Consider the following 27,260-nt stretch of genomic DNA (forward strand, 5'->3'; position numbering starts at 1 on the left):
CGAAAATAAAACAATAACAACGAAACAACAGAAAATACAATGACGAAAGTAACAAAAACAAAACAATACAAAATACAACCATAAAAATAAAATAATAAAAATTAAATAAAAAAAATAATCAGTCACGTAAGGACCTCTCATCTCAAGCCACGCCCACCTCCATCACCCGCAGCACGCGGCCTCCGCCACCTTCCCCCCGTCCACGCGCGCGTCTCAAGTGGTCGACCAACATCCGATCGATCGATCAATCGATCGACTCAGCCGGCGGTGGACGATGCTGGGAGACGCGGGCGATGTGCTCGAGGGGCTGTGCAAGGGCGCCGTGCCCGCGGGGCTGCTGCTCCTGCTGCTGCCCGCAGCCGCGCTGCTGCTGTCGCGGGCAGCTCCGGCCCAAGCGGCCCACGAGTTCCCGGCCATGCGCGCCGCGCAGTTCGACATCCACGGGCAGCAGCACGGTGCGGGGAGGGGGGGCAGTGGGGGGGGGGGGGGCAGTGGGGGGGGGCAGGGTGGGGGGCAGGGAGGGGGGCAGGGGGGCAGGGAGGATGGGGGTGGAGTGATAGCCGGATGGGCAGAGACAATCACAGTGAGTGGCAGCGTCAAATCAAAGTGGGTGGTGGTGGCGGGCAGCAGCACGGGGTAGGGTGGGTAGCAGGGAGGGGGGGCAGGGAGGGGGGGGGCAGGGTGGGGGGCAGGGTGGGGGGCAGGGAGGCAGGGAGGGAGGGCAGGGGAGATGGGGGGGGGGTGACAGCCCGGTGGGCAGAGGCAATCACAGTGAGGGGCAGCGTCAAATCAAAGTGGGTGGTGGTGGCGGGCAGCAGCACGGGGTAGGGGGGGGCAGGGAGGCGGTGGCAGGGAGGGGGGGCAGGGAGGGGAGGCAGGGAGGGGGGGCAGGGAGGGGGGGGCAGGGAGGGGGGCAGTGGGGGGGGGGCAGTGGGGGGGGCAGGGAGGGGGGGCAGTGGGGGGGGGCATTGGGGGGGGGGGCAGGGGGGGGGCAGGGAGGCAGGGAGGGGGGGCAAGAGAGATTGGGGGGGGGAGTGACAGCCGGGTGGGCAGAGGCAATCACAGTGAGTGGCAGCATCAAATCAGTGGGTGGTGGTGGCGGGCAGCAACACTGTGGGGGGCAGTGACAAAGAAAGGGGGTGGGGGGGGGGCAGCGCAGTTGGGGACGACAAAGAGCGCTTTGCCGGGGGGGGGGGGGGGCGAGCTGGGGTGGGGGGCAGCGTGTAAGGACTGTAAAGAGTGGGGGGGGGGGGGCACGGGTTAGCACGGTGGGCTACGTACGGTGCGAAAGAAGTTCAACATAGACATGCTGGACAGAGCGAAGAGGCGGGGGGGACCAGCAGGGAGGGCAGCAGTTGATGGGAGACGTCACGCGGACACGTGGAGTGGTGGTGGGTGGCGGGGCAGGGAGGGAACAGCAAGGTGGTGGTGGGTGGGGGGGGCAGAGAGGGAACAGCAAGGTGGTGGTGGTGGGTGGGGGGGCAGAGAGGGAACAGCAAGGTGGTGGTGGTGGGTGGGGGGCAGAGAGGGAACAGCAAGGTGGTGGTGGTGGGTGGGGGGCAGAGAGGGAACAGCAAGGTGGTGGTGGTGGGTGGGGGGCAGAGAGGGAACAGCAAGGTGGTGGTGGTGGGTGGGGGGGCAGAGAGGGGGCAGCAAGGTGGTGGTGGTGGGTGGGGGGCAGGGAGGGAACAGCAAGGTGGTGGTGGTGGGTGGGGGGCAGGGAGGGAACAGCAAGGTGGTGGTGGGTGGGGGGCAGAGAGGGAACAGCAAGGTGGTGGTGGTGGGTGGGGGGGCAGGGAGGGAACAGCAAGGTGGTGGTGGTGGGTGGGGGGGCAGGGAGGGAACAGCAAGGTGATGGTGGTGGTGGGTGGGGGGCAGAGAGGGAACAGCAAGGTGGTGGTGGTGGGTGGGGGGGCAGAGAGGGAACAGCAAGGTGGTGGTGGTGGGTGGGGGGCAGAGAGGGAACAGCAAGGTGGTGGTGGGTGGGGGGCAGGGAGGGAACAGCAAGGTGGTGGTGGGTGGGGGGGCAGAGAGGGGGCAGCAAGGTGGTGGTGGTGGGTGGGGGGCAGAGAGGGAACAGCAAGGTGGTGGTGGGTGGGGGGCAGGGAGGGAACAGCAAGGTGGTGGTGGGTGGGGGGGCAGAGAGGGGGCAGCAAGGTGGTGGTGGTGGGTGGGGGGGGGCAGAGAGGGAACAGCAAGGTGGTGGTGGGTGGGGGGCAGAGAGGGAACAGCAAGGTGGTGGTGGGTGGGGGGCAGGGAGGGAACAGCAAGGTGGTGGTGGGTGGGGGGGCAGAGAGAGGGAACAGCAAGGTGGTGGTGGGTGGGGGGCAGAGAGGGAACAGCAAGGTGGTGGTGGGTGGGTGGGGGGGCAGAGAGAGAACAGCAAGGTGGTGGTGGTGGGTGGGGGGCAGAGAGGGAACAGCAAGGTGATGGTGGTGGTGGGTGGGGGGGCAGAGAGGGCACAGCAAGGTGGTGGTGGTGGGTGGGGGGCAGAGAGGGAACAGCAAGGTGGTGGTGGGTGGGGGGCAGAGAGAGAACAGCAAGGTGGTGGTGGGTGGGGGGGCAGGGAGGGAACAGCAAGGTGGTGGTGGGTGGGGGGCAGAGAGAGAACAGCAAGGTGGTGGTGGGTGGGGGGCAGAGAGGGAACAGCAAGGTGGTGGTGGGTGGGGGCAGAGAGAGAACAGCAAGGTGGTGGTGGTGGTGGGTGGGGGGGCAGAGAGGGCACAGCAAGGTGGTTGTGGGTGGGGGGGCAGAGAGGGCACAGCAAAGTGGTGGTGGGTGGGGGGGCAGAGAGAGAACAGCAAGGTGGTGGGTGGGGGGGGGGCAGAGAGGGGGCAGCAAGGTGGTGGTGGGTGGGGGGGCAGAGAGGGAACAGCAAGGTGGTGGTGGGTGGGGGGGCAGAGAGGGAACAGCAAGGTGGTGGTGGTGGTGGGTGGGGGGGGAGCAGAGAGGGGGCAGCAAGGTGGTGGTGGGTGGGGGGCAGAGAGGGAACAGCAAGATGGTGGTGGTGGGTGGGGGGCAGAGAGGACAGCAAGGTGGTGGTGGTGGTGGGTGGGGGGGCAGAGAGGGGGCAGCAAGGTGGTGGTTGTGGGTGGGGGGGCAGAGAGGGCACAGCAAGGTGGTGGTGGGTGGGGGGCAGGGAGGGAACAGCAAGGTGGTGGTGGGTGGGGGGGAGCAGAGAGGGGGCAGCAAGGTGGTGGTGGGTGGGGGGCAGAGAGGACAGCAAGGTGGTGGTGGTGGTGGGTGGGGGGGGCAGAGAGGGGGCAGCAAGGTGGTGGTTGTGGGTGGGGGGGCAGAGAGGGCACAGCAAGGTGGTGGTGGGTGGGGGGCAGGGAGGGAACAGCAAGGTGGTGGTGGGTGGGGGGGGCAGAGAGGGGGCAGCAAGGTGGTGGTGGGTGGGGGGGCAGAGAGGGAACAGCAAGGTGGTGGTGGGTGGGGGGGAGCAGAGAGGGGGCAGCAAGGTGGTGGTGGGTGGGGGGCAGAGAGGACAGCAAGGTGGTGGTGGTGGTGGGTGGGGGGGCAGAGAGGGGGCAGCAAGGTGGTGGTGGGTGGGGCAGCAAAGGCCACAGCTTTCGTGGTCTTGAAACAGCAGCAGTAGCAGCAGCAGGGGGACACTGACAGCCAAGGTGGTGATGGTTGAGAGTAAGATAGCAGCCAGCCAGGGATGATGGTTGGGGCATGGGGGGGGGGGGGGGACAGGAGACGAGGAATCCCGCATCAGGAACAGGAAATAAGGGTGGGCGGGGGGCGGTGCAGATGAAAGGAATTGCAGTGGGGGGGGTGGAGATTGGGGGGCAGATTTGGGGGTTGCATCCGAGAGACAAAAATAGGCAGACGTGGTCGGGGAACAAACACAAATCAGAGAGACAGCACAGCGTGACGAGTAGAACTTGGGCAGGACACGCCGGGATGGTGGTGGTGGTGGTGATGATGGTGGTGGTGATGATGATGATGATGGTGGTGGTGGTGATGATGGTGGTGGTGGTGATGATGATGATGGTGATGATGATGGTGGTAGTGGTGGTGGTGATGATGATGATGGTGGTGGTGGTGATGATGATGGTGGTGGTGGTGATGATTATGATGGTGATGATGATGATGGTGGTGGTGATGATGATGATGATGGTGGTGATGATGATGATGGTGGTGATGATGGTGGTGGTGATGATGATGGTGGTGATGATGATGATGATGGTGGTGATGATGGTTGGTGATGGTGGTTAATGACAGCCAAAGCAGAGAACACGTTCCGGAGGGCACGTCCACCGCGGAGATGGAGCGGTGACATCGGTGAATTGGCAGGGGCGAGGGTCGCGACGGCGTTGGGAGGGGGCATTCATCCCGCAGTGGATGGACCATGGCCGATGATGAGAATGGGGGGAGGGGAGGGGAGGCATTGGCGGAGAGACCAGGGTTCTCGTTCAGCTAGGAGCTACCCGTGGCTGAACTCTGGAAAATATCCCTTTGAGAGATTTAAACCCTTAGGGGAGGGGGGGGAGACGCATGGACACGTGACACAGCAGAAGGGGGGGCAGCAGGGAGACAGGATAGAGCCTCGTGGTGCAGCTGTGGTAGTGGGATAGGGGGAGATAGGGGGAGACACTGGGAGATGAGAGGGAGAGACGCCTGTGGAGATACTGGGAGACAGGAGGGCAATAGACACGAGAGAAGATGGCGATATGTAGAGGACAATAGAGGGCACGTGTGTGTTGATGTCTTAGTGTGTGTAGTGTGTGTGTAATGTGTGTGTAATGTGTAGTGTGTGTAATGTGTGTGTAATGTGTGTGTAATGTGTAGTGTGTGTGTTGATGTCTTAGTGTGTGTAGTGTGTGTGTATAATGTGTATGTAATGTGTAGTGTGTGTGTGGTGTGTGTAATGTGTGGTGTGTGTGTGTAATGTGTAGTGTGTGTGTAATGTGTGGTGTGGTGTGTGGTGTGTGTGTGTAATGTGTAGTGTGTGTGTAGTGTGTGTAATGTGTAGTGTGTGTGTAGTGTGTGTGTGTAATGTGTAGTGTGTGTGTGTGTAATGTGTAGTGTGTGTGTAGTGTGTGTAATGTGTAGTGTGTGTGTAGTGTGTGTGTGTAATGTGTAGTGTGTGTGTGTAATGTGTAGTGTGTGTGTGGTGTGTGTGTGTAATGTGTAGTGTGTGTGTAATGTGTAGTGTGTGTGTGTAATGTGTGTGTGTAATGTGTAGTGTGTGTGTGTAGTGTGTGTGTAATTTATAGTGTGTGTGTGTAATGTGTAATGTATGTGTGTAGTGTGTGTGTGTAATGTGTAGTGTGTGTGTGTAATGTCTAGTGTGTGTGTGTAGTGTGTGTAGTGTGTGTGTAGTGTGTGTAATGTCTAGTGTGTGTGTAGTGTGTGTAATGTCTAGTGTGTGTGTGTAGTGTGTGTGTAGTGTGTGTAATGTGTAGTGTGTGTGTAATGTGTAGTGTGTGTAATGTGTAGTGTGTGTAATGTGTAGTGTATGTGTGTAGTGTGTGTGTAATGTGTAGTGTGTGTGTGTAATGTCTTAGTGTGTGTGTGTGTAATGTCTAGTGTGTGTGTGTAATGTCTAGTGTGTGTGTGTAATGTCTAGTGTGGGTATAATGTATGTGGGTAGCGGTGGCGCAATGGTTAGCGCGCTGCACTCTGAACCTGGCTCTCCGAGTTGCCACGGCTAACGTCTGCCGCACTGACCAGCGTGGTGAAGTACGGTCATCTTCTTGGTTCTTTCGGTAAAGTCACGTAGTTTTATTTCACGTATGTTTTATTTTTATTATTTTATTACTTCCCTTCTACGTGACTTTACCGAAAGAACCAAGAAGATGAATCCCTGCAGTCATGAAAGCTTTAAATCGAGAAGTACGGTCAGTCAACCCCTTTGACAGACACGGCTTTGTCAGGCCTTCATCCAGCAGTGGATTTAAACGGGACTATCCACATTGTTACTTTCACGCCGTATCATTATTATTATTATACACTGAGTATTTACTTCTTAGAGTGGCTACGTACGTGTAAACAGCGCCACTGGGGAGACAAAGGCGGCCAGGCACGGTGCTGGCCACCCGCTCCATATGTGCCGTCTTGGCTTTAATAGGTGCTCGCTAACAGCACTTGCCCCAGCAGTTTGTTAAAGGCTTACACATGGGGTATCTGTCGTCATAATGTGTGTGTATCCTATATTATGCGTGTTATTTTTGTGTCTTTATAATGTCTCTGTGTGCATCTTATTCTTGATGTACTCGTTCCTGCAGTGTGTGCCTGTTATAGTATGTTTATCTCTAAGAGTGATTTGTATGTGTGGCGTACATGTGTGTTTTGTCTTTGCGTGCGTGCGTGCACGTATATGTGGTCGACTCAAACGAGTACCTGGTGCGGCCGTGTAAACATCGCGGCCCGGCGCGGCGCTGGCCACGCGACCCCCGTCGTGTACCCTGCCCGGCCTTCGTAGGGCTCGACCCGCAAACAGCACTTGCCCTCCCCCGACGGTGCGTCGAGGCTGCACGGGGTGACCTTTGTCTCTCTGGCCGCGCAGGCTCGCGGAACGCCATCGTGAACGCGGAGGCGCGCTCGGGCGACGCCGACGGACTGTCCCGCCGCTGCGTACTGCTGCGCCTCTCGGAGCTGTCGCTGCACACGCTGCGCCACGCGCTAGCGCAGGCCGCGGCCGCCATCGTCATCTTGCTGCCGCCCGACCTCGGCAGCCTCCCCGGCGATGCGCTCGAGGTGCCCGCTAGCTCGCCCACCAGCTCGCCAGTTCGCCCGCCAGCTCGCTCGCCCGCCCGCTCGCCCGCCCGCCCACCAGTTCGCCCGCCAGTTCGCCCGCCAGCTCACCCGCCAGCTCACCCGCCAGTTCACCCACTTGCTCGCTCGCCCGTTCACTTGCTTACCCACTCACTTTACTCGCGCGCTCACTCACGTACTCACCCACTCGCCCGCCCGCCCGCCAGAGGTCGCAAACGGGTTTTGATTCTTTACCCGTACCCGGCCGCACCAGGGTCGCAAACGGGTACCCGTACCCGTACCCTACCCCCGTACCCGGCCGGGTACGGGTATCGGGTACCTGATTGCGACCTCTGGGATGAAGCATGTTGCAGGTGCGAGTGGGTTGAATCTAGGAACTTGAATTGTGGGAAGAGACAAGACGTTGGGAAATGAGTGACAAACAGTTACTCACCAGTGACTCACGGCCTACCCGTACCCGGCCGCACCAGGGTCGCAAACGGGTAACCGTACCCGGCCGGGTACGGGTAGCCGGGTATCGGGTAGGGTACGGGTATCGGGTACCCGGTTGCAACCTCTGCCACCCGCCAGCTCGCCCGCCAGCTCAGCCGCCAGCTCGCTCGCTCACCCGCTCGCTCACCCGTTCACTTGCTTACCCTCTCACTGACTCACACGCTGCCTCACGTACTTGCCCGTTCACTCGCTTACTCACCCACTCACCCGCTAGCTCAACCGCTCACTCAGCTGTTCATTTTCTCAGCCACACACTCACCCGCTCACCCGCTTACTCAACCGTTAGCACGCTTACTCACTCGCTCACTCAGCAGCTCACTCAACCGCTCACCCTCTCGCTCATTTACTCAACCGCTCCACTCATTTTCTACCTATCCACTCGTCCATCCGTCTACCGGCAGGCGAATGCCCATCGCTGAACCGCAGTCACCTTATACCACACCGGGGCGATGTTTGCTGCTGTGTACAATCCCGATGAGGTAATTTGCGCTGTAAATTTTCAAATTTGGCACATCTAGACCACGATGCCGGTGGCACGCAATGGTCTGCTCTTGCAAATGACGCCACGGCATCTTGAACATCCACTGTGAGTGACACGGACGGCGCGTGGTATTGTTATCACGGGCTAATACACACACCGCAATGATGATAATAACCAGGGCGGCCGCTAGATGCGAACCAGGGCGGCCGCTAGATTCGAACCGCGAACCTCTGCAAAGAGCGGCGAACGCGCCACCGTTGGGCTGCCGCGGCACCTCCCAAGTGGGGGATCTGCGTGCGTGCGTGTGTGTGCGTGTGCGTGTGCGTGTGCGTGTGCGTGTGTGCGTGCGTGTGTGCGTGTGTGTGCGTGCGTGTGTGTGTGTGCGTGTGTGTGTGCGCGTGCGTGCGTGTGTGCGTGTGCATGTGTGCGTGCGTGTGCGCGTGCGTGTGTGGTGTGTGTTGAACTTCTTTTACAGCGTACGTAGCCAACCGTGCTAATCGGAGAGTGCGTGTGCGCTCTCTCTCATTCTCTCTCGAGAGAGAAAGAGACATCTCGTTACGCGGAAGAGCGCAAAACAAATCCAAATTAATTGGCTCGCCCCCCTCGCCCGCCCCCCCCTCCCCCGCGTGGCACAGCGGCTGCGGGAGGTGGAGCCGGAGCTGCTGACGATGGAGACGGCGGTGCCGGTGTACCTGGCGCAGGAGGACGAGGAGCTGCTCTCCATCCACGAGCAGCTGCACGCCGCCTCCACCGCCCTGCAGCACGCCTCCGCCGCGCAGGGTACGCGCCAGGCTAGGTGCATGCATGCTGGGGGTACGCGCCGGGCTAGGTGCATGCACGCTGGGGCTACGCACCAGGCTAGGTGCATGCACGCCAGAGGTTGCAAACGGGTTTTGATTCCTTACCCGTACCCGGCCGCACCAGGGTCGCAAACTGGTACCCGTACCCGGCCGGGTACGAGTAGCCGGGTATCGGGTAGGGTACGGGTATCGGGTACCCGGTTGCGACCTCTGATGCATGCTGGGGGTACGCGCCAGGCTAGGTGCACGCACTCAAGGGGGTGCACGCGCTGGGGGCACGCGCCGGGCTTGTGCACACGCGCGGGGTGCCCGCACTCGGGGTATGTGCCAGGCTAGGTGCACACCAAAATCAAGCGTTCGTCAATTAGTATTCTTCTGCTAGGTTATTGAGGGAAACCGCACTGTGTCCCATGACTTCTTATCTGAAGGCCTCCACCAAGGTTTCACAGTCGGGTGTGCTGCTTTCTATGTAGATTCCAAATGAGTGATTGAAAATGTTAAAATCTTAATCGATAACCTCGCCGATTCAACCAATCACCGAACCACTCTCCGACTCACACCAGCCTCTATGGCACGTGAGGAAGTGGCATTGTCAGCACCATACCTGATGTTTTCACTCTACCACGTACTCATTTAAGGCTGAGTCATCGTAAGGGTGGCCCAGGATTGGTTCATTGTCTATGAGCAGGAATCGAACTCGTAATGCAGTCCGCTAACCACTGCACTACCACTCCCCACACACACAAAGACAAGATAAAGGTCCCCCGTATAGCCTTAACAGACTGTTGGGGCAAGTGCTGTTGACGAGGGGTGGGTGGCCAGCACCACGCCCGGCCGCCTTTGTCTCCCCAGGGACGATGCTAACACACCGCACCAGTTACTCATTTGAGGCTACCGAGGTGAGGCCCAGGACCAGTTCAGATAATCGTCACTGATGTTGGCCGTGAGCTGGAATTGAACTCGGGCCGCCGGGCTTGTAGCGCAGCGCGCTAACGACTGCACTACCACTCCCCACACACTCCTAACCCTTCTCTCCCCGTGTGCCCCCTCCCCGTGTAGTCATGCTGAGCACGGCGACAGCCAACGGCTTCCAGATGGTGGCAAGCGGAGGCCAAAGCAAGGCCCTGCCGGACTGGTCAATCGCCAGCATCGAGGTGCCCGATTAAGACGCCATATTGCCGCCCCCCCCCCCCCCAAACAAACCACAGTGGTGGTGGTGGTGGTGATGATAGTGCTGGTGGTGACGGTGCTGGTGGTGGTTTTGCTGATGGTTGGCGGTGCTGGTGGTGGAGGTGGTTTTGCTGCTGGTTGAGGTGGTGGTGGATGGTGACAGCGGTGATGACTGCGGGTGGTGGATCTCGTGCTGGTTATGGCGACAGCGGTGGTGATGCTGCCGATGCTGGTGATGGTGGAATTGGTGCTGCTGCTGACGTCAGTGGTTGTGGTGGTTGTGGCGGTGATTGTGGTGGTTGTGGCGGTGGTTGTGGTGCAGGGCCGGCTGCCTGGTCTGGGGGGGGACGATTTGCCGACCATCGTGATTGTGGCTCATTACGACTCGCTGGGACTCGCTCCGGTCAGTGTCGCCGCACCTCTTCATGTGTCTCACCGCACCCCACGTCAGTTTGATCACAAGGAAAGGAACAGAATATTCAAATATTGTTTAAAAAAAATTCTGTTGAAATAACGAACATTTTTTCCCATTGTGCTTCGATCACGAAATAGAGAAATGTCCATTTGGAACGAGCGGGATGGCTACGGTCATTCTTGTAACAGAGCTGCTGAGGCACAATGGGGCATCACTAGCTGAAATAATATAAAGTCTGAGAGAAGGGACACTGAAGATGACATTTACGGAATTTCTTCTGAAATCCGCGTGCGTGTGTGTGTGTGTGTAAACACTGCTCGACGACCCCGAGAGATCTGTGTGTCGATTCGGTGGCAAATATCTGAGCTGGTGCTTGGCCTCCGGTAGCTTTACTTGGCCTTAAGTGAGCACCTGCTGCAGTGTGTATGAAACATCGGCACTGCGGAGTTGCTGGCCACACAACCCCCGTCGTGCCGGCCTTAATAGCTGCGGCTCGCTTGAAGCGCTTGCCCCAACATTTTGTTAAAGTCTACGGGATGGGAGGGGGACGGGCGGGGGTAACATTTGTCTTTGTGTGCAGTGGCTGTCGTTTGGCGCGGACTCCAACGGGAGCGGAAGTGGCGGCGCTGCTGGAGTTGGCGCGTCTCTTCTCCAAGCTCTACACACACAAGCGCACGCACGCCGCGTGGGTTCACGCACGCACGCACGGGGCCCACAGTCATGTACACAGATGACAAAGATCCCACGTATAGCCTCGACACAATGCTGGGGCAAGTGCTGTTAGCGAGCACCTATGAAGGCTGGCGCGGTACACGAGGGGGTGGGTGGCCAGCACCACGCCCGGCCGCCTTTGTCTCTTCCAGGGATGATGAGGACAAACCTCACCAAGTACTATTTTAAGGCCGAGTCCACCTAGGAGAGGCCCAGGAATGGTTCAGATATTTCACAGTTATGTAGGTCGTGAATGAGAATCGATCTTGGGTTGCTGGGTTTGTAGCGCAGTGTGCTCACCACTTCTCCACCGCTCCACCCAGACAGACACGCACAGATGCACACGCGCACCCACCCACTACTCTTCCTTTCAGCGTAGCCACTCGCTTCACATTGAAGGTTGTCGCCCCAACCCATGCCTCCAGGTACAACCTCCTGTTCTTCCTGTCGGGCGGCGGGAAGTTTGGATACCAGGGAACCAAGCGCTGGCTGGAGGACAACCTGGACCACACAGGTAAGATGATCGTTGCCGGTGTTAGCCACGAGCGGGAATCGAACTCGGGTGGCTGGGGTTCGTGGCGCAGCGCGCTAACCACTGCGTTGCCGCTGCTCGCTTATGTAGTGACATAAGAAGGGAGGGGCTGCTGGGGGCTCTGGGACCCTGGGCGGGCCAGGCGCTTAAGCCGCTTGGCGCCACCAACGGGGGGGGCTGTGTGTGCTCTGTGGGATATCTGGGGGCGCACACGGCCCCACCCCTCGTTGGGGACTAGGCTTAAAAGGGGAGCTCCCTGGACGATCAGGGCCAGTCGTAGCTCAAGACCCAAGACCCACGACCAGCCATCTGAGGACCCTGGGATGCTGTGAGAACGAGTGGTGGGACTCTGGAACTCCCGACTCTACGACCTTGTGAGGGCGAGTTCCAGAGCGTAGCCAGAGTAGTGTATCTCGGCTGTGTACCTAGGCTGTGTACCTGGGAGTTGTTACAGAGTATCAGGACTGTTGGACTGTTGGAGTGTTGGATTGTAATAAAGAAGTTACCTCTACAAGTGTCTCCGGAACCCGTTAAACTTATGACAGAGAGGACGGCCGTGGATAATCCAAACATGAGACCATTTTCCGTGGATCTCTGTGCCAAAAACGATCGACCAATCGATGCGCGTGCATTGATAACAATTTCCTGCGCCCGCCCAGCAGAAGATTCGGGCCACTAAGTGGATGACAGCGGAAGCCACGCCAATCGACATCAATCAAACTCCGCCCGACTGTTGAAAAGATATTGCAACTACTTTACTGACGCGCCAATCGCATGGATTTCGAATTAACCGGAGCGCATATTTGTTCGGTTTAAGCACGTGACTTGGAATAAACATTTCCAAGAATAACAATGTGTAACTTTTAGATGATCAATTTGGACTTAAGGAAAAATCAATGAGTTATTATTTCATGGCAAAATCTTCGGTGTGCGATTAATCCGCAGATCGGATAAACTGTACGCGGATAATCGAGATTCTACTGTGGCTGAATTGATAGTTCAATAAAATTATGAGTTTAACACATAGGCTTTTGCGACCAATATTATCCATTTTAGAGGTTTTTTTGGGGTTAACTTGCGTAAATATAAATGTATCGTAAACCCACCACATTTACAATTCTAATAAGTCTTGTGGGTTTACTCTCCGACACACCGGTGTGCTGAATTAGCAACGAATTGGCACGTTTTGTTTACGTGTCGGGCAGCGGCAGGTTTTAAACGACGTATTACGCGATCTAACCTCAAAAAAACCTCTCGTGTACGATCAAATGATCGATTGGGGGGCAGCGACTGCGTGTGGCCATCGGCCGCGGTGACCGGCTGACCCGTCCGTGTCGGCGCAGATGCGAGCTGGCTGCAGGACAGCGTGGCGTTCGTGCTGTGCCTCGACACGCTGGGCAGCGGCGACAGCCTGCACCTGCACGTGTCGAAGCCCCCCAAGGAGGGCACCCCCCCCCTACGCCTTCCTCAAGGAACTCGAATACGTGAGGCCCCTTCACTCGCTCGCTCTCCCGTCTTGTCTCGCTCGCTCGCTCGCTCTCGTCTGTCTGTCCGTCTCGCACGCTGCTCGCTCCTCAGCTTGTTCACTCGCACCCGGGGGTGTGTTTCGCTCGCCCGCCCACTGGCTCGTTCTAGCTTGTTCGCATGCTCATGCTCCGTCTGGGTCGCTCGCTTACTCGCTGTCTGGCTCGTTCGCTCACACTTCGTCTGGCTCGCCCACGCTCCGCCTGGCTCAGCCGCTCACCACTTCGTCTGGCTCGCGAACGCTTCGTCTGGCTCGCGAACGCTTCGTCTGGCTCGGCCGCTCACTCGCTCTCCGTCTGGCCCGCTCGCTCACTTGCTGGCCTCACTCTGTCGATCGCTTCCCTTCCTTGAGGGGCTGGAATGCGTGAGCCCATCCACACCCCGTCGCCGTCTGACTCTTCCACACACTCGGTCCGTCCCTTCCCCTCCGTACCTTTGTGTCTCTCTGTCACTGTGTACTTATTGCTTTTTGTGTGCCCGTGTCTCTCCCATGACCTGTTGTTGTCCCTATATTCTCATGCCTCTTTGTGTCCCCGTATACCTCGTGTCTCCGTGTCCGCACGTCTACGTGTGTACCCGTGTCTTTCTAAATGGCCGCGTCTCTTTTGCGCCCCCCCCCCATCGCCCGTTGTCGTCTTTGCGTTGTCTTCCTGTGTCCCCAGCTTCATGTCGCATGTGGCTACGCGTACACCTGCGCGAGTGTGTGTGTGTGTGCGCGCGCGTGAGCGAGTGAGTTGGCACGGCGGCTGGGGGGGGGGGGGAGGCACAGGTGGCGGTCATCTCGGTCATTTCACCCACAACACCCCAGTCTGCCCCGTGACCTGCGACGTGGCCTCCTGTCGCACCGAGCGACGCCGCGCCGTGACGTCACCGCCGCGCGGTGACGAACCGCGCTTGTTGCCGCCGTGCGGCGTGTGCGTGCCGCAGGTGGCGGCGAGCCAGCACCCGTCGCTGCGCTTCTCCATGCTGCACAAGAAGATCAACCTGGCGGAGGAGACGCTGGCGTGGGAGCACGAGCGCTTCGGCATCCGCCGCCTGCCCGCGTTCACGGCCTCGCGCCTCGACACGCACCGCCGGCCCGAGCGCGCCACCATCGCCGACGTCGGGTGCGGCGGCGGGGAGTGGGGGACGATGGGGGGTGTGGGGAAGGGGCGGGGAGGGGCTAGGTACGGGCCTCCGCACGGCACGCTTGCACGCCCGGCAGCGTGCTTGCGCGAAATCGCGCCCGCGTGCATTTTCTGCGCGGCACATGCCGCGCGTGCAAGACAGACGAAGGTCCCCCGTGTAGCCTGAACAGACTGTTGGGGCAAGTGCTGTTTAGCGAGGAGCACCTATGAAGGCCGGGATGGCACACGTGGGGGTGGGTTGCCCACACCACGCCTGGCCGCCTTTGCAGGTACTCATTTCAGGCTGAGTCGACCTAGTGGAGGCCCAGGAATGGTTCGGATAATGCTCACTGGCGTTGGCCGTGAGCGGGAATCGAACTCGGGTCGCCGGGTTCGTAGTGTCGGCACGCTTACCAATGCATTACCGCTCCACACACACACACGCTCGTCCTGAAACCCATCGCACGCTTGCTAGCATGCTCACACGAGCAAACTCGCACCAACATGGACGCGCAACGCAGACGTACTCGTAGACGGAGGTAAGTTATGGGCTTCCGCCAGGGTTTATTAAAGCTTATCAATATTACACAGCAGGGTACACAACTCCCAGGGACTAGGGGTCCTACTCTGAGTCTGGGTCCCTGCCGGCTAGCTCCGGTCTCTCTCGTGTCGGATCCTGGACTCTGCCGACTCCACCGACCGGAGATAGAGCACCTCTACGGCTACCACCGGCTTCTCCCCAGACTCACTATTTGATCCCTCTCTCTACCCCTGGTTTCCTCTCCACCCTGCTTACTCTACCCGTTCCCACAGTGACCCCGCTTACGTCACGGGGTATCCCTTAAGTACCCCAGGAGACGTGACGTCATGTGCACTGAACGGCACACCTGACGTCACGTCCCCATTTTACTCCTCTACACAGACGCCGGGACGCGCGGAATGTTGACCACGCGCGGGTGTGTCCCACTCGTGTGCTGGTGCAGGTCCCAGGTGGACATCACGAAGCTGAGTCGGAACGTGAAGATCCTGGGCGAGGCGCTGGCGCGGTACATCTACAACCTCACGGGGAAGGTGAGAGGGGACGCTGGCCGCACGTGATCAATCACTTGCCAATTGTGGGGTTTGGAAACCATTCTTCAATGTCGCCCCCTTCCTGAGAGTTGGGCTTTCCCGGTTCATAAAAAAACCGTTCTTTTTGATAGATGCGTGTCCATCTTGCTGTTGCCTGCGTCTTATCGCCGTGTCGCCTGTCCTCTGTGTCTCATCCCAGGGCACGACAGGAGAGTTTGAGGTGTTCTCAGAGCAACTGGTAAGTGGGACAAACGGTTTTGACAACCCCTCCCGTGCGTGCCCCCTCCGGCCTGTCGGCCTACCCCTTTACCCTTGCACCCCTACTCCGCTGACATCGCTGCACCCCCGCCACCCCACTACGCCTGTCACACCACTACGCCTGCCCCCACACCCCGTACCAGAGGTCGCAAACGGGTTTTGATTCCTTACCCGTACCCGGCCGCACCAGGGTCGCAAACGGGTACCCGTACCCGTACCCTACCCGTACCCGGCCGGGTACGGGTAGGGTACGGGTATCGGGTAGGGTATGGGTATCGGGTACCCGGTTGCGACCTCTGCCCCGTACCCTGCACCCCTGCCACCCCACTAACCCTGTAACCCTACTGTCCCCCCCCCAACCACCCCCACCCACCAGCGCCTGCAGGAGGAGCAGATGGGCGCCATGGTGGACTGGCTGGCGTCGCAGCCGCGCGCCGCTCCGCTCGTGGGGCCGGACCACGCGCTCGTGACGACACTCGAGCACCACATGGGGCGCTACCTCAAGGATGTCCGCACGCACAACGTGCGCGCCGACAAGAGGTAGCCAGGCGCTCGGTTGCCAGGCGCTCGGTTGCCAGGTGCTCGGTTGCCAGGCGCTCGGTTGCCAGGCGCCCGGTTGCCAGGCGCCCGGTTGCCAAGCGCTCGGTTGCCAGGCGCCCAGTTGTCAAACGCCCGGTTGCCAGGCGCCCGGTTGCCAGGCGCCCGGTTGCCAGGCGCCCGGTTGCCAGGCGCCCGGTTGCCAGGCGCTCGGTTGCCAGGCGCCCGGTTGCCAGGCGCCCGGTTGCCAGGCGCCCGGTTGCCAGGCGCCCGGTTGCCAGGCGCCCGGTTGCCAGGCGCCCGGTTGCCAGGCGCCTGGTTGCCAGGCGAGGCAGCGCCAGACACGCGCAACGTGCGCGCACGCAAGAGGTGCCACGGTGCATCAGAATCGGCAATCGGAACAAACGATGGTTATGGGCATTTTAGTCATTATCTCGACGATTTAATCTTTGTTTATACTGGAGGAATCCGATGAGCCATGAAGCTCTTTTCACAGATGTTCAGTGGGGGCACGGGGGTCAGAAAGTTACAACAACAAACAATGCGAAAAAACACGATAGGAGTGCAAAGTCTAGGAGAGGTAAATAAATCGCAAGGCAAAAAAAAAATCGACCTTGATTTTAGCAGGTAAGGGGCCCGCTGGCCACGAATGATAGCTCAACGAAGTGGCTTATCGCGTGGAAATGTGTAGCAGCCGACAGTAGGCGAAGAGTCTCGGCGAGGCTTCGCTGGTTGAATAACGTCCAGAGCTGACGCTTTAGAGTCCTCGCCAAGATGGCGAAAAAGGCGCAAAGGTGCAACCCCGCAGTGGCTTGGCTAACGCAGAGGTCGCAACCGGGTACCCGATACCCGTACCCTACCCGATACCCGTACCCTACCCGATACCCGTACCCTACCCGATACCCGGTTACACGTACCCGGCTAGGTACGGGTAGCCGTTTGCAACCCTGGTGCGGCCGGGTACGGGTACGGGTAGACCGTGAGTCACTGGTGAGCAACCGTTTGTCACTCATTTCCCAACGTCTTGTCTCTTCTCACAATTCAAGTTCCTAGAATCAACCCACCCGCGCCTGCAACATGGCTTCATCCCAGAGGTCGCAATCAGGTACCCGTACCTTACCCATACCCGGGCGAGTAGGGTACGGGTACGGCCAGGTATGGGTACCCGTTTGCGACCCTGGTGCGGCCGGGTATGGGTAAGGAATCAAAACCCGTTTGCGACCTCTGGGCTAACGGCATCGCTGGCGGGAGGGCCCTCAGCAAAGACGGAGCCATAGAGAGGCCCCGCTGGAGTGTATTTGGCCTACTCTTGCACGCTGGCCAAGATATCTTGAACGGGGGTGGGAGTGTACCCACATTATACAGGGTGCTTCCAAAAATGTCAACACTTATATGGGATAATACACTGCAACATGATAACAAATGTATGTTAATAGCTTCAAAAAGTCGAAGAGTCTCCACTTCCTCGCCATCATTGTCAACGCGTGCCCGGAGGCAATTTTCTTGTGGTATCGTTGCAAATTCTCAGAAGTGTTAACATTTTTTAGAAGCACCCTGTAATATACACCACCGCACGTGACCAGCCGATCAACTAACTGGCGTACTCATGAATACTGCTGGTTGGACAGAGGCCGTCAGGGATTTAATAAAGCAACAAGATTCAAGTTCAAGTTCATGTATTCGGTATAGCCCTGTGAGCCATTCGGCTATTGAATCGGGTGCAACCGCAACAAACAAAAAACAAAAACATGAACAAAAAACATCTTAAAGTGAATATGTGACTGAGTGCAAACAGAAAATCCAAGAAAAAAAAGACAGCAAAATATTGCAGAAAAAAACACCGCACACCAACGCTGTGTGCAAAAATCCCAGTGGGATGCAAGTCAAACAACCAACAACAACCACAAGATAACTTAGATTAAGGCCATCAGTCTAACTCTGTACTACAACAAACAAACATGGCTAAACCAATACACTTTTCGAAATCACCAAAATAAATCCATGAAACCAATGAAACAGTGATCATAGGAACTGTGACGGAATTTTCACAATAAATGGCATAAACAACATGTACTACCAAAACCCTGCAGCCATAGCTGGCTGCAAGATTGAACTCTCAGTAAAAGTGGAGTAGAATTTGTCGGGCCCTGCGGGGTTGATGATTATGTGCTGAGCTGACCTTTGAACTCCTACAACGCTCCGCTGACCCGGTGTTGTAACAATGTGTTACAGAGAACCAGAGTTCCTCTTTTACGATCAGCTGAAGCAGACGATGAATGCCTATCGGTGAGTAACCTGCTACCATCATCATAATCATCCTCAACGTCGTCATAATTTGCGTAATTGTAATTTAACAAGGCCCGGCATCGCCGCCGTCATTAATAGGGCCATCGACAATATCATTGCCGTTGTCATCTTCGCGATGAACGTCAGCTGGAAAGACACACAGCAGCTTCACTCCCTGCTGCGAAAACTTGGCGGGGACTTTTTGAAATGAGTCCTGAGACTCTGTGAGGCTTTTCTGAGTAAACTAGCGTAGCCATTAAATTTCGATTTAAAGCTTTCGTGACTGCAGGGATTCATCTTCTTGGTTCTTTCGGTAATGTCACGTAGAAGGGAAATAATAAAATAATAAAAACAAAACAATAAAATACAATTATCACGACGTTTCGGCCACAACGCAAGCAGCCGTCCTCAGGTGAAGAACAGGTCTGTCGGAAAGACAGTGTCTGAATTTGCAACAATACCACAAGAAATCATTCAGACGCTGTCTTTCCGACAGACCTGTTCTTCACCTGAGGACGGCTGCTTGCGTTGTGGCCGAAACGTCGTGATAATTGTATTTTATTATGTTTTATTTTTATTATTTTATTATTTCCCTTCTACGTGACATTTTCCGAAAGAACCAAGAAGATAGCGTAGCCATGATAATAACAACTCCCACGTGGGCTCCCCGGTAGAGCCTAGCGAGGCAGGATTTCCCCCCCCCTAAAATGTTGTGGGTTATGGATCAACACCACAGCGATGACAAACATGACCATTGGATTGTTTCTTTTTAAGTGGCCAATGTGTGAGGGGAGCTGTGGGGGGAGCGGGAGTGTAGCAGTGAGCGCGCTGCACTACGAACCGGGCAACACGGGTTCGATTCCCGCTCATGGCCAACACCAGTGACGATTTTCTGAACCGGTCCTGGGCCTCCCCTAGGTCGAATCGGCCTTTGTATCCCACTAGGGAGACAAAGGCGGCCGGGCGTGTAGCTGGCCACCACTCCCTCGTGTGCCGTGCCGGCCTTCATAGGTGTTCACTAACAGCACTTGCCCCAACAGTCTGTGAAAGACTATACGGGGGATCTTTGTATTTGGGGGAAGGGGCGACAGCACACACTGCACTGCAGACCTGGCAACTATAGAGTTGGATTGCTGGGCCCTTGCTCAAAGTTGATTCGGCCTTAAGTTACTAACTGGTATTCGGTGTTCAATAACGTCGGCACAGCATTTCGACCAAGAGCCTGTATGGCTATATGGGGGATATTTGTCCTCTGTATGTCTAGCAAATGTATCATCTCTAAATTGTGTACGAGACTTGTTGTGTGTCCGTGCGTATGTATGTAACTGGTGAATCTGCCAGTCATCTCAGTCAACCCATGGCACCTGGGTCTGTCCTGTGACCTCCTGTCAGCGAGCCTTCGACACTTCACGTGGCCTCAAAGTGCACCTGGCCTGGCACAGGCGCCGTGGTGTTGTCACCGTCACTTAGTGGCGAATGGCGGTTGTGTTGATATTGGTGTGTAACTTTGTGTGTGTCTGTAGATATGTTTGCATATGTGTATATATCAGTGGTTGCCTTAACAGTCTATAGGTGCCATGTGATGGGGATTTTTTTGTGTGTGTGTGTCCGTCTGGCAGAGTGAAGCCTGCAATTTTTGACCTGATCTTGGCAGTTGGGATTGCGGCCTACCTGGGCGCGGTGTACCTGGCTATACAGGTGAGAAGTGGGTAATTTTAATTGGGGAGTATGGTCATTAAAGGTGCAGCCGTTTCTTGGTTTTGCGCTTATCCACGTAAAAAACGGGATTTACATGAAGACACTTGAATGTGATCAAATTGCATGTTAAAACATTGCCCAGGGACTACATCTCATCGTATATTGGAAGCTAAGCTGGTGTTTGAGCCCGCATAGTGCTTGGATGGGCGATCATCATCGTGCCTATGGAACAGGCCTTGTAGGCTGCTGCGGTCCTTGTGTCTTGGATGGCAGTGCAGCATAACCAATTGTTGTACCGTACATCTACGCTCTCACGTCTGTGCTGCTCTGTTTACCAACCCGCACTGACCAGGATAGCAAAGTCCAGTCAAATATCCGCCACAAAAATCCACTTGGTTTGGTGCGGACGCTCTCATCCAGCAGTGGATTGACACACGGGCTGTACATGTCTATGTCTGGACATCTGTAAAAAAAAGAGCTTTAATAGCTCATCGAATTCCTCCATACTCTTTGGTTCTTTCGGTAAAGTCACGTAGGTAGAAAAATAATAGATCACGACGTTTCAATCGCAACACAAGCAATCGTCATCAGGTGGGACAACCACAGCAAGAAAAAACTGCTCCAGTATGGTAAAAAAAAATGTATTTTCACGCAAGTTAACGGGTTACTTTTCCTCTTCGCAGAACTTCGGGCTGCTGTACGAGACCATGCGAAGACTCAACGCTAAGCCAAAGCTGCAGTGAGCAGCAGCAATCACACACACATCCCCGCACACATACACACATCCCCGCACACATACACAGAGACAATACCCAATATAGGCACACAGACTGTTTGGGGCAAGTGCTGTTAGCGAGCACCTATGAAGGCCGGCACGGCACACGAAGGGGCTGGGTGGCCAACACCACTCCCGGCCGCCTTTGTCTCCCCAGTGGTGATCTTTACACACCACACCGGGTACTCATTTGAGGCTGAGTCGACCTAGTGGAGGCCCGTGTCCGGTTCGGTAAATTGTCACTACTGCTCGCTAGCACCAGGCACACACGCACGAACGCGCACGCACGTACTTGCAGACGCAGAAGGCGAGGGTGAAGTGGGGGGGCACACAGAGCCTCCCCCACCTACCAGAGGTCGCAAACGGGTTTTGATTCCTTACCCGTACCCGGCCGCACCAGGGTCGCAAACGGGAACCCGTACTCGTACCCGGCCGGGTACGGGTAGGGTACGGGTAGCGGGTACCTGATTGCGACCTCTGGGATGAAGCCATGTTGCAGGCGCGGGTGGGTTGATTCTAGGAACTTGAATTGTGAAAAGAGACAAGACGTTGGGAAATGAGTGACAAACAGTTACTCACCAGTGACTCACGGTCTACCCGTACCCGGCCGCACCAGGGTCGCAAACGGGTACCCGTACGGGTAGCCGGGTGTAGGGTACGGGTATCGGGTACCCGGTTGCGACCTCTGCCACCTACCCACCCACCCGCACGTTCCGTTTGCGAGTTGCAAGCGGGTGATCGGAGGATGGCGTGAGTGATGCGGAAGCCAGAACTGTGGACTCTTGCCGTGACGCATTCGTATCCATTCTCGCGATGAACGTGTCAACTGGAGAATGCATTTTTATTTAACTTGCACTTCGAGATTGAGTCGCGTGATCTACGTCCAGCAGAGGGGAGGGGGGTCTGCATTGCGCCACAATGTTAAACATGTTTTTATCATATCCTCCAGATTATAAGATCCACTTTCCCCCACTGCATTTTCAAGCAAGGGTTGCATTCTATAGCCCAGTATGTGCGTGGTGTGAGACCGGATTAGTTTAACTTGTTTGGCACTCACCGCCACATGTTTGGAATGCGTCACTTCCTTTCCGGAGAATCTCACAATCCGGAGAATACGGTAATAATAGTTATAGTAATAATAATAATATATTATTGAATTGAGTCATGACCCCGAATCGTCACATATCCAAAATGGCGAGGTCGTGGTGGGGGGGAGGGGGTGGGTTGGTGAACGGATTGGTCAATTCTAGATTTGAAGCTTTCGTGACTGCAAGGATTCATATTCTTAGGTTTTTTCGGTAAAGTCACGTAGGTAAAAAATTAAAATTTAAATTAATAAAAGTTAAATTTAAATAAAATTAAAATCACGACGCTTCGGAGGCAACACAAGCTTCCGTCTTCAGGTGGAACCGTCACAGCACGATTGCTGCATCAAGTAAGAGAAATTGCTGCATCAATGGTTACGTCCAGACATGGGGGTTACTTATATTTGTGATTGCGTCATTGATAAGAAATTGCCAGCACAGTGTTATCGTCATTTGGGCTACCATTGCCGCTGTGCCCGCAATTACAACTGTGACAACCCAGGCGTGGCTTTTGTCCAAGGTGTTTAAGTCCAAGCCGTCTCGCACTCCGCTGGCCGATTGGAACAACGCGAGCCAATGTCGTGTGGTCGTCACCCGTGCGTGCGTGCACATGCTGTCTAGTAGCACTGCAGCTGAATTGTAAAACAAAAAAACGAGGGTTGCCGCGATATGGAGAATCGACTATCTGTCACGCAATGTAAGATCCACGATAATCGTATCAGTGTGGCTTGCAAAATACCGTCACGTGATTATCCTCGCTAATTTTTATTGTTCGCAATGCTTTATTTCCTGACGAAATATGCAAACTTTTTAAAGGTCTAAAAAATAAATCGTCGCTCTTTCCCCGTTCAATTGGTGCCAATTGGTGCCGGAGTAATTGACAGCATGTCGGTCATGTGGCATCAACTCTAAATGACTGCGGGCGGGGGGAGATTTTAGGCAGCAGCAAGGCTTACGTTGAGCTAACTGCAGTCGAAATAACTCTTGAGCAATCTTTACTCGTACTTGAAACACACCGGGGCACGATAAAAAGACGGTGACAATCTGAAATGGAATTACAAACTCGAGGGAATATCTGCTCGTCGCGACGATCGGCAGATCGTAGGAACGGGCGTCGTTCTCGTGGAAAAAGATATCGCGGCAAAAACCCTCCTGCAAACCGAACACTGCATGCACTGTTACGCGTCGGGCAACGGTGTCACGGCGCTGCAGGGACGCGCCCTGGGGGCCAAGTGACAATGCGTTCGGCTCATCGATCGATCGAAATCGAAATGCGACGTTCGCGGAAAACGCGTCGAAGCCGCTCGCGCGACAATCGATTATCCGCGACAAGCGACGACGTGGCCCGCGTTTTATTACGCTTACGGTAACAGGGGGAGCGAACAAAACTACAAAACGAATCGAACAACGCAGAGGCGAATGTTAAAACTTGACTGCGGGAAAAACGTGCGGTGGGTTTTCTGGGTGTTGCCCCCCCCCCGCGCGTTGTTCGACTTCGCATCCCGATGTTTCGCTGCAACGTCGCTTGGGGAGCCTCTTCACATCCGGAGACCTGCTCTCGGCACAAGCGCGAAAAACCTCGACGGCACCTGCAGAAAATAATTGGTTCGTTCAATCGAAAATTCCGCCGCTCGCGAATATCTTTGACAATTCCGTCGAATCGCCGGGCACGGATCCAACCGTTTTACGTGTCTAGGCTTTACAGCGAAATGATCGCTGGGTTCTCAAATCGAAGAGGACTTTGCGAGCTTCTCTCCGCACCACCCCCCCTCTCCTCCCTGGGCTTTCTCCTTCATCAACTCCCGTCGGTTTACTGCCGCCAAAATAAACGAGCGCTGTAAAGCGCGCGCACCGGTTTGATAGCGCTGAACGTCGCGAGCAAAGGCGTTGATTAATCGAGGGGGTGGTCTAAGGTTTTGCATGGTGTGTTTTTTATTAAATCTGTGATCGGTGATGAAGCCCCCCCCCTTCCCCGCGAGGCGGAGCGTGATATGAGACTTGTGCGAAGGGGTCGAATCTGCGGAGCTTAAATTGAGTGGTGGCGGGGTCGCTCCCTCGGGGTTGAGTGTTTTGTCTTCGGCTCAAAATGTGAACAATTTAAAAGATTTGCTAAAGATGGTGATACAAGTCCATGTGTGTGTGTGGTGTGGTTCCTTTTTAAATCTTTTATATTAAGTTCACTTGCTTGCTTGCTTAGGACCGTGCAAATCTTTCGGTCGTTTTTTAACCCACTTCCCGTGATCCAATCGAGCTGCAATTTCCACACAGACTCGTTGTGCGTGACAATTAATGTTCGTGAAAATTTTTTTCCAAAATTTTACACTTTTTAGGACAAAAATATTACATTTAATTACCAATTGCTTAATGCTGCCATGCAATCATCTGACCCATAGGTGGCAGCCATCTCAAGCCAGAGGACGAGAGGACTCTAGCCGCCACGCATATAAAGGATTTATAGTGAAAAACTTAGTTTTTACGGGTTATACTTGTTAGTCGGCTGGTCATGAAGCCCGTCTTGGTATCTTTTGTTTGGGTCATACTTTTTCCTCCAATCCCCGTAGTGGTACGTCAAGTGTCATTGAAATGAGATGGCCGCAGAGATTTTCCAAAGAATTGATCACGAAACGTCATTCAAGGGCCATTTTAATATTTTGCACAGTAGGGGAGATTCTTGGACACTGTGATATGAGATTGTCACAATGACAGGGTTATTGCAAACACTGCGGCGGTGTTTGTCAAGCTGCCCATTGGAGCCAAGGAGGTCGCCATACCATTGCTCGGCAGAAGAAGGCGGTCCAGCAATGTGCGGACTAAGCTTTGTTTAATATTTAAAGGTTTTTGGGTTGAATCGCGTTAAGTGTAAATGTGTCGTAACCCTCCACCACCCGACACAGCCAGCAAGGTTTGTCACGTGCACAACGCACCAATTAGTTACTACAATTTGAGTACTCTAAATGTTGTGGGTTTACTCTCTAACACAATGACGGCCTGCAGTACAATTCCAATTCCTGTCCCGTGGGCATCGAGAAGGAATTGTATATCCTGGCTTGCCGGGAGGCGAGACAGCAAATGTGGACTCCCACCGCTTCCATCTGTATGGGATCGAGTGTTGCACCCTCGCACCCATGGGTTTTTCTCCAAGTTCTAGATTTGAAGCTTTCGTGACTGCAAGGATTCATACTCTTAGTTCTTTCGGTAAAGTCACGTAGGTAAAAAATTAAAATAATAAAATCACGACGTTTCGGAGGCAACACAAGTCTCCGTCATCAGGTGGGACCGTCACAGCCAAAACGTCGTGATTTATTATTTTTTTATTAATTTTAATTTCATTTTTTACCTACGTAACTTTACCGAAAGAACGAAGAGTATTTTCTCCAAGCGCTCCGGTTTTGGACAATAATACCTAAATACTGTATGTAGAGGGCAGCAGAGCTTGGGAAATTTGGCGCCGGCTCAACGTGCGGCTGCTGCCTTTCACAAATTCTCATCCAACATGAAGAGCCTCCAAATGTAAACTTTGCAAGGTTTGTGCAGAGATGGCACGTGAAAGCTCATTTCGACGAGGCTCCTGTGGTTTGTTTTTTAAATCTTTTATATTAAGTTCACTTGCTTGATAATTGGTTCTTTACCCTTCTATCTGGCAACAAAACTGACACCTTTTTGCAAGGAGTCATGTTTGCATAGACCGCAATACCTGCAGTCATAATACAAACAAAAGAACATAACTCTGATAATGTGCACTGTCCTTGAAGTTGATTGGTCCACACCCGAGACAGCTTTCCTTCGAGCCTAGTCTCCTATGGGTTGGACCAGATGACGCCAAAAGGCGCACAACTCAAGGACAATGCACCATCAGAGTATGAGAGCTCGGGGCAAGCATCTACACTATGGGGACCTCATTTGCCAGTAAAAATATGATAATTGGTTCTTTACCCTTCTATCTGGCAACAAAACTGACACCTTTTTGCAAGGAGTCATGTTTGCATAGACCGCAATACGACCGTGCAAATCTTTCGGTCGTTTTTTAACCCACTTCCCGTGATCCAATCGAGCTGACATTTTCCACACAGACTCGTTGTGCGTGACAATTAATGTTCGTGAAAAAAAATTCCAAAATTTTACACTTTTTAGGATAAAAATATTATATTTAATTACCAATTGCTTAATGCTGCCATGCAATCATCTGACCCATAGGTGGCAGCCATCTCAAGCCAGAGGACTCTAGCCGCCACGCATATAAAGGATTTATAGTGAAAAACTTTGTTTTTACGGGTTATACTTGTTTTTTGCTGATTATTTATCTCGCATTTGTCCAAACTGAGACAATTCTCGATTTAAAGCTTTCGTGACTGCAGGGATTCATCTTCTTGGTTCTTTCGGTAAAGTCACGTAGAAGGGAAATAATAAAATAATAAAAATAAAATCATTCTCACGACGTTTCGGCCAAAACGCAAGCAGGCGTCCTCAGGTGGAGAACAGGTCTGTCGAGAAGACAGTCTGAATCTTCTCGACAGACCTGCTCTCCACCTGAGGACGGCTGCTTGCGTTGTGGCCGAAACGTCGTGAGAATTATTTTATTATGTTTTATTATTTTATTATTTCCATTCTACGTGACTTTACCGAAAGAACCAAGAAGATGAGCCGATTCTCTTCAACGTAACCGGCTCCATTCGTAATCGACATCGAATTTGTGTTCGATTCCTCGGGGCATCCACGAATTTCCGCCTCCGAAGGTGGGAAACCCCCTATAAGCCACGCCCAGCTGCGTGACGTGGCAAAACGCGCCGATGACGTGGCCAACAACCTCCCGTCCAGCGGCACACCGTGAAAAAAACGGTAGACCCCGTTCCCCCGTCCAAAATATCGTCACTTGATTAACCAATCGCACCGATTATCGGTGGTTGAATCGATTACACAGGACTTAAATCGGATAGGCCAGCTGAAAACATCTGTGACGAGTTTGATGGAACAAAGGCGTGGGCTTTGTGGTGATTATCGGATTAAATCACGTGGGCAGAGTGCATTGTATTGCAACGTTAATTGGCAAGGGCACAGATTATTGTGGACTTGAGGTAATTATCGGGGTAAAAATTACGTCATTGGTAAATTATCGGGGTAAAAAAAAAAGCACGTGGGCATTGGTATTAATTATTGGGTTAAATCACGTGGGCATTGGTAGTAATTATTGGGTTAAAATCCGTGGGCATTGGTAATAATTATTGGGTTAAATCACGTCAGCGGAGTATTGTATTCCAGACCCCCCCGTTGTTTCCCGCGCAAATGCAAGGCGGCACGTGCACGTGACGTCACGACCCCCCGTGCACGACACCCCCCCCCTCCCTGTGCACGACCCCCCCCCCCCCGTGCATTGCCCCCCCCCCCCCCGCACAGCCCCGCGTTAACCTCGCCGCCTGCCCTCATTAATTCTCGGCATTAGTGCGGGAGAGGGAGGGGGGAGGGATGAACCGCGCTCGGTAATTTCCGTCAGCCAATCGGATCGCTTCAACCGCCGTTCGCGGTGACCTCACCGCCCAGTCGCGGCGCGATTTTAAATCGTACAACGTATAGGCGGGGGCAAGCCTCGGGCCGATCG

At 54.9% G+C, this 27,260-nt stretch overlaps 2 protein-coding genes across 2 annotated transcripts in view; one reads left to right on the forward strand and one right to left on the reverse strand.

Annotated features, from left to right (window-relative positions):
- The window catches only part of SNRPA1 (small nuclear ribonucleoprotein polypeptide A'), an 840,838-nt gene that overhangs the window by 755,914 nt on the left and 57,664 nt on the right, over positions 1–27,260 (reverse strand). The gene's annotated exons all lie outside the window — the stretch shown is intronic.
- Positions 153–23,797, forward strand: LOC133349666 (BOS complex subunit NCLN-like). Its single transcript, XM_061563340.1, is given in 17 exon segments — positions 153–455; positions 6,518–6,708; positions 8,335–8,479; positions 9,559–9,653; positions 9,992–10,072; positions 10,665–10,700; positions 10,702–10,769; positions 11,221–11,309; positions 12,671–12,777; positions 12,779–12,811; positions 13,779–13,957; positions 14,941–15,028; positions 15,228–15,266; positions 15,663–15,826; positions 18,056–18,109; positions 19,729–19,807; positions 20,491–23,797. Coding segments are annotated over 17 exon segments (1,689 nt in total). The 5' UTR covers positions 153–274; the 3' UTR covers positions 20,551–23,797.

The sequence above is a fragment of the Lethenteron reissneri genome, chromosome 1 (genome assembly GCF_015708825.2).
Source record: "Lethenteron reissneri isolate LAM-NWPU_2019-01 chromosome 1, ASM1570882v1, whole genome shotgun sequence".
Taxonomy (NCBI): domain Eukaryota; kingdom Metazoa; phylum Chordata; class Hyperoartia; order Petromyzontiformes; family Petromyzontidae; genus Lethenteron; species Lethenteron reissneri.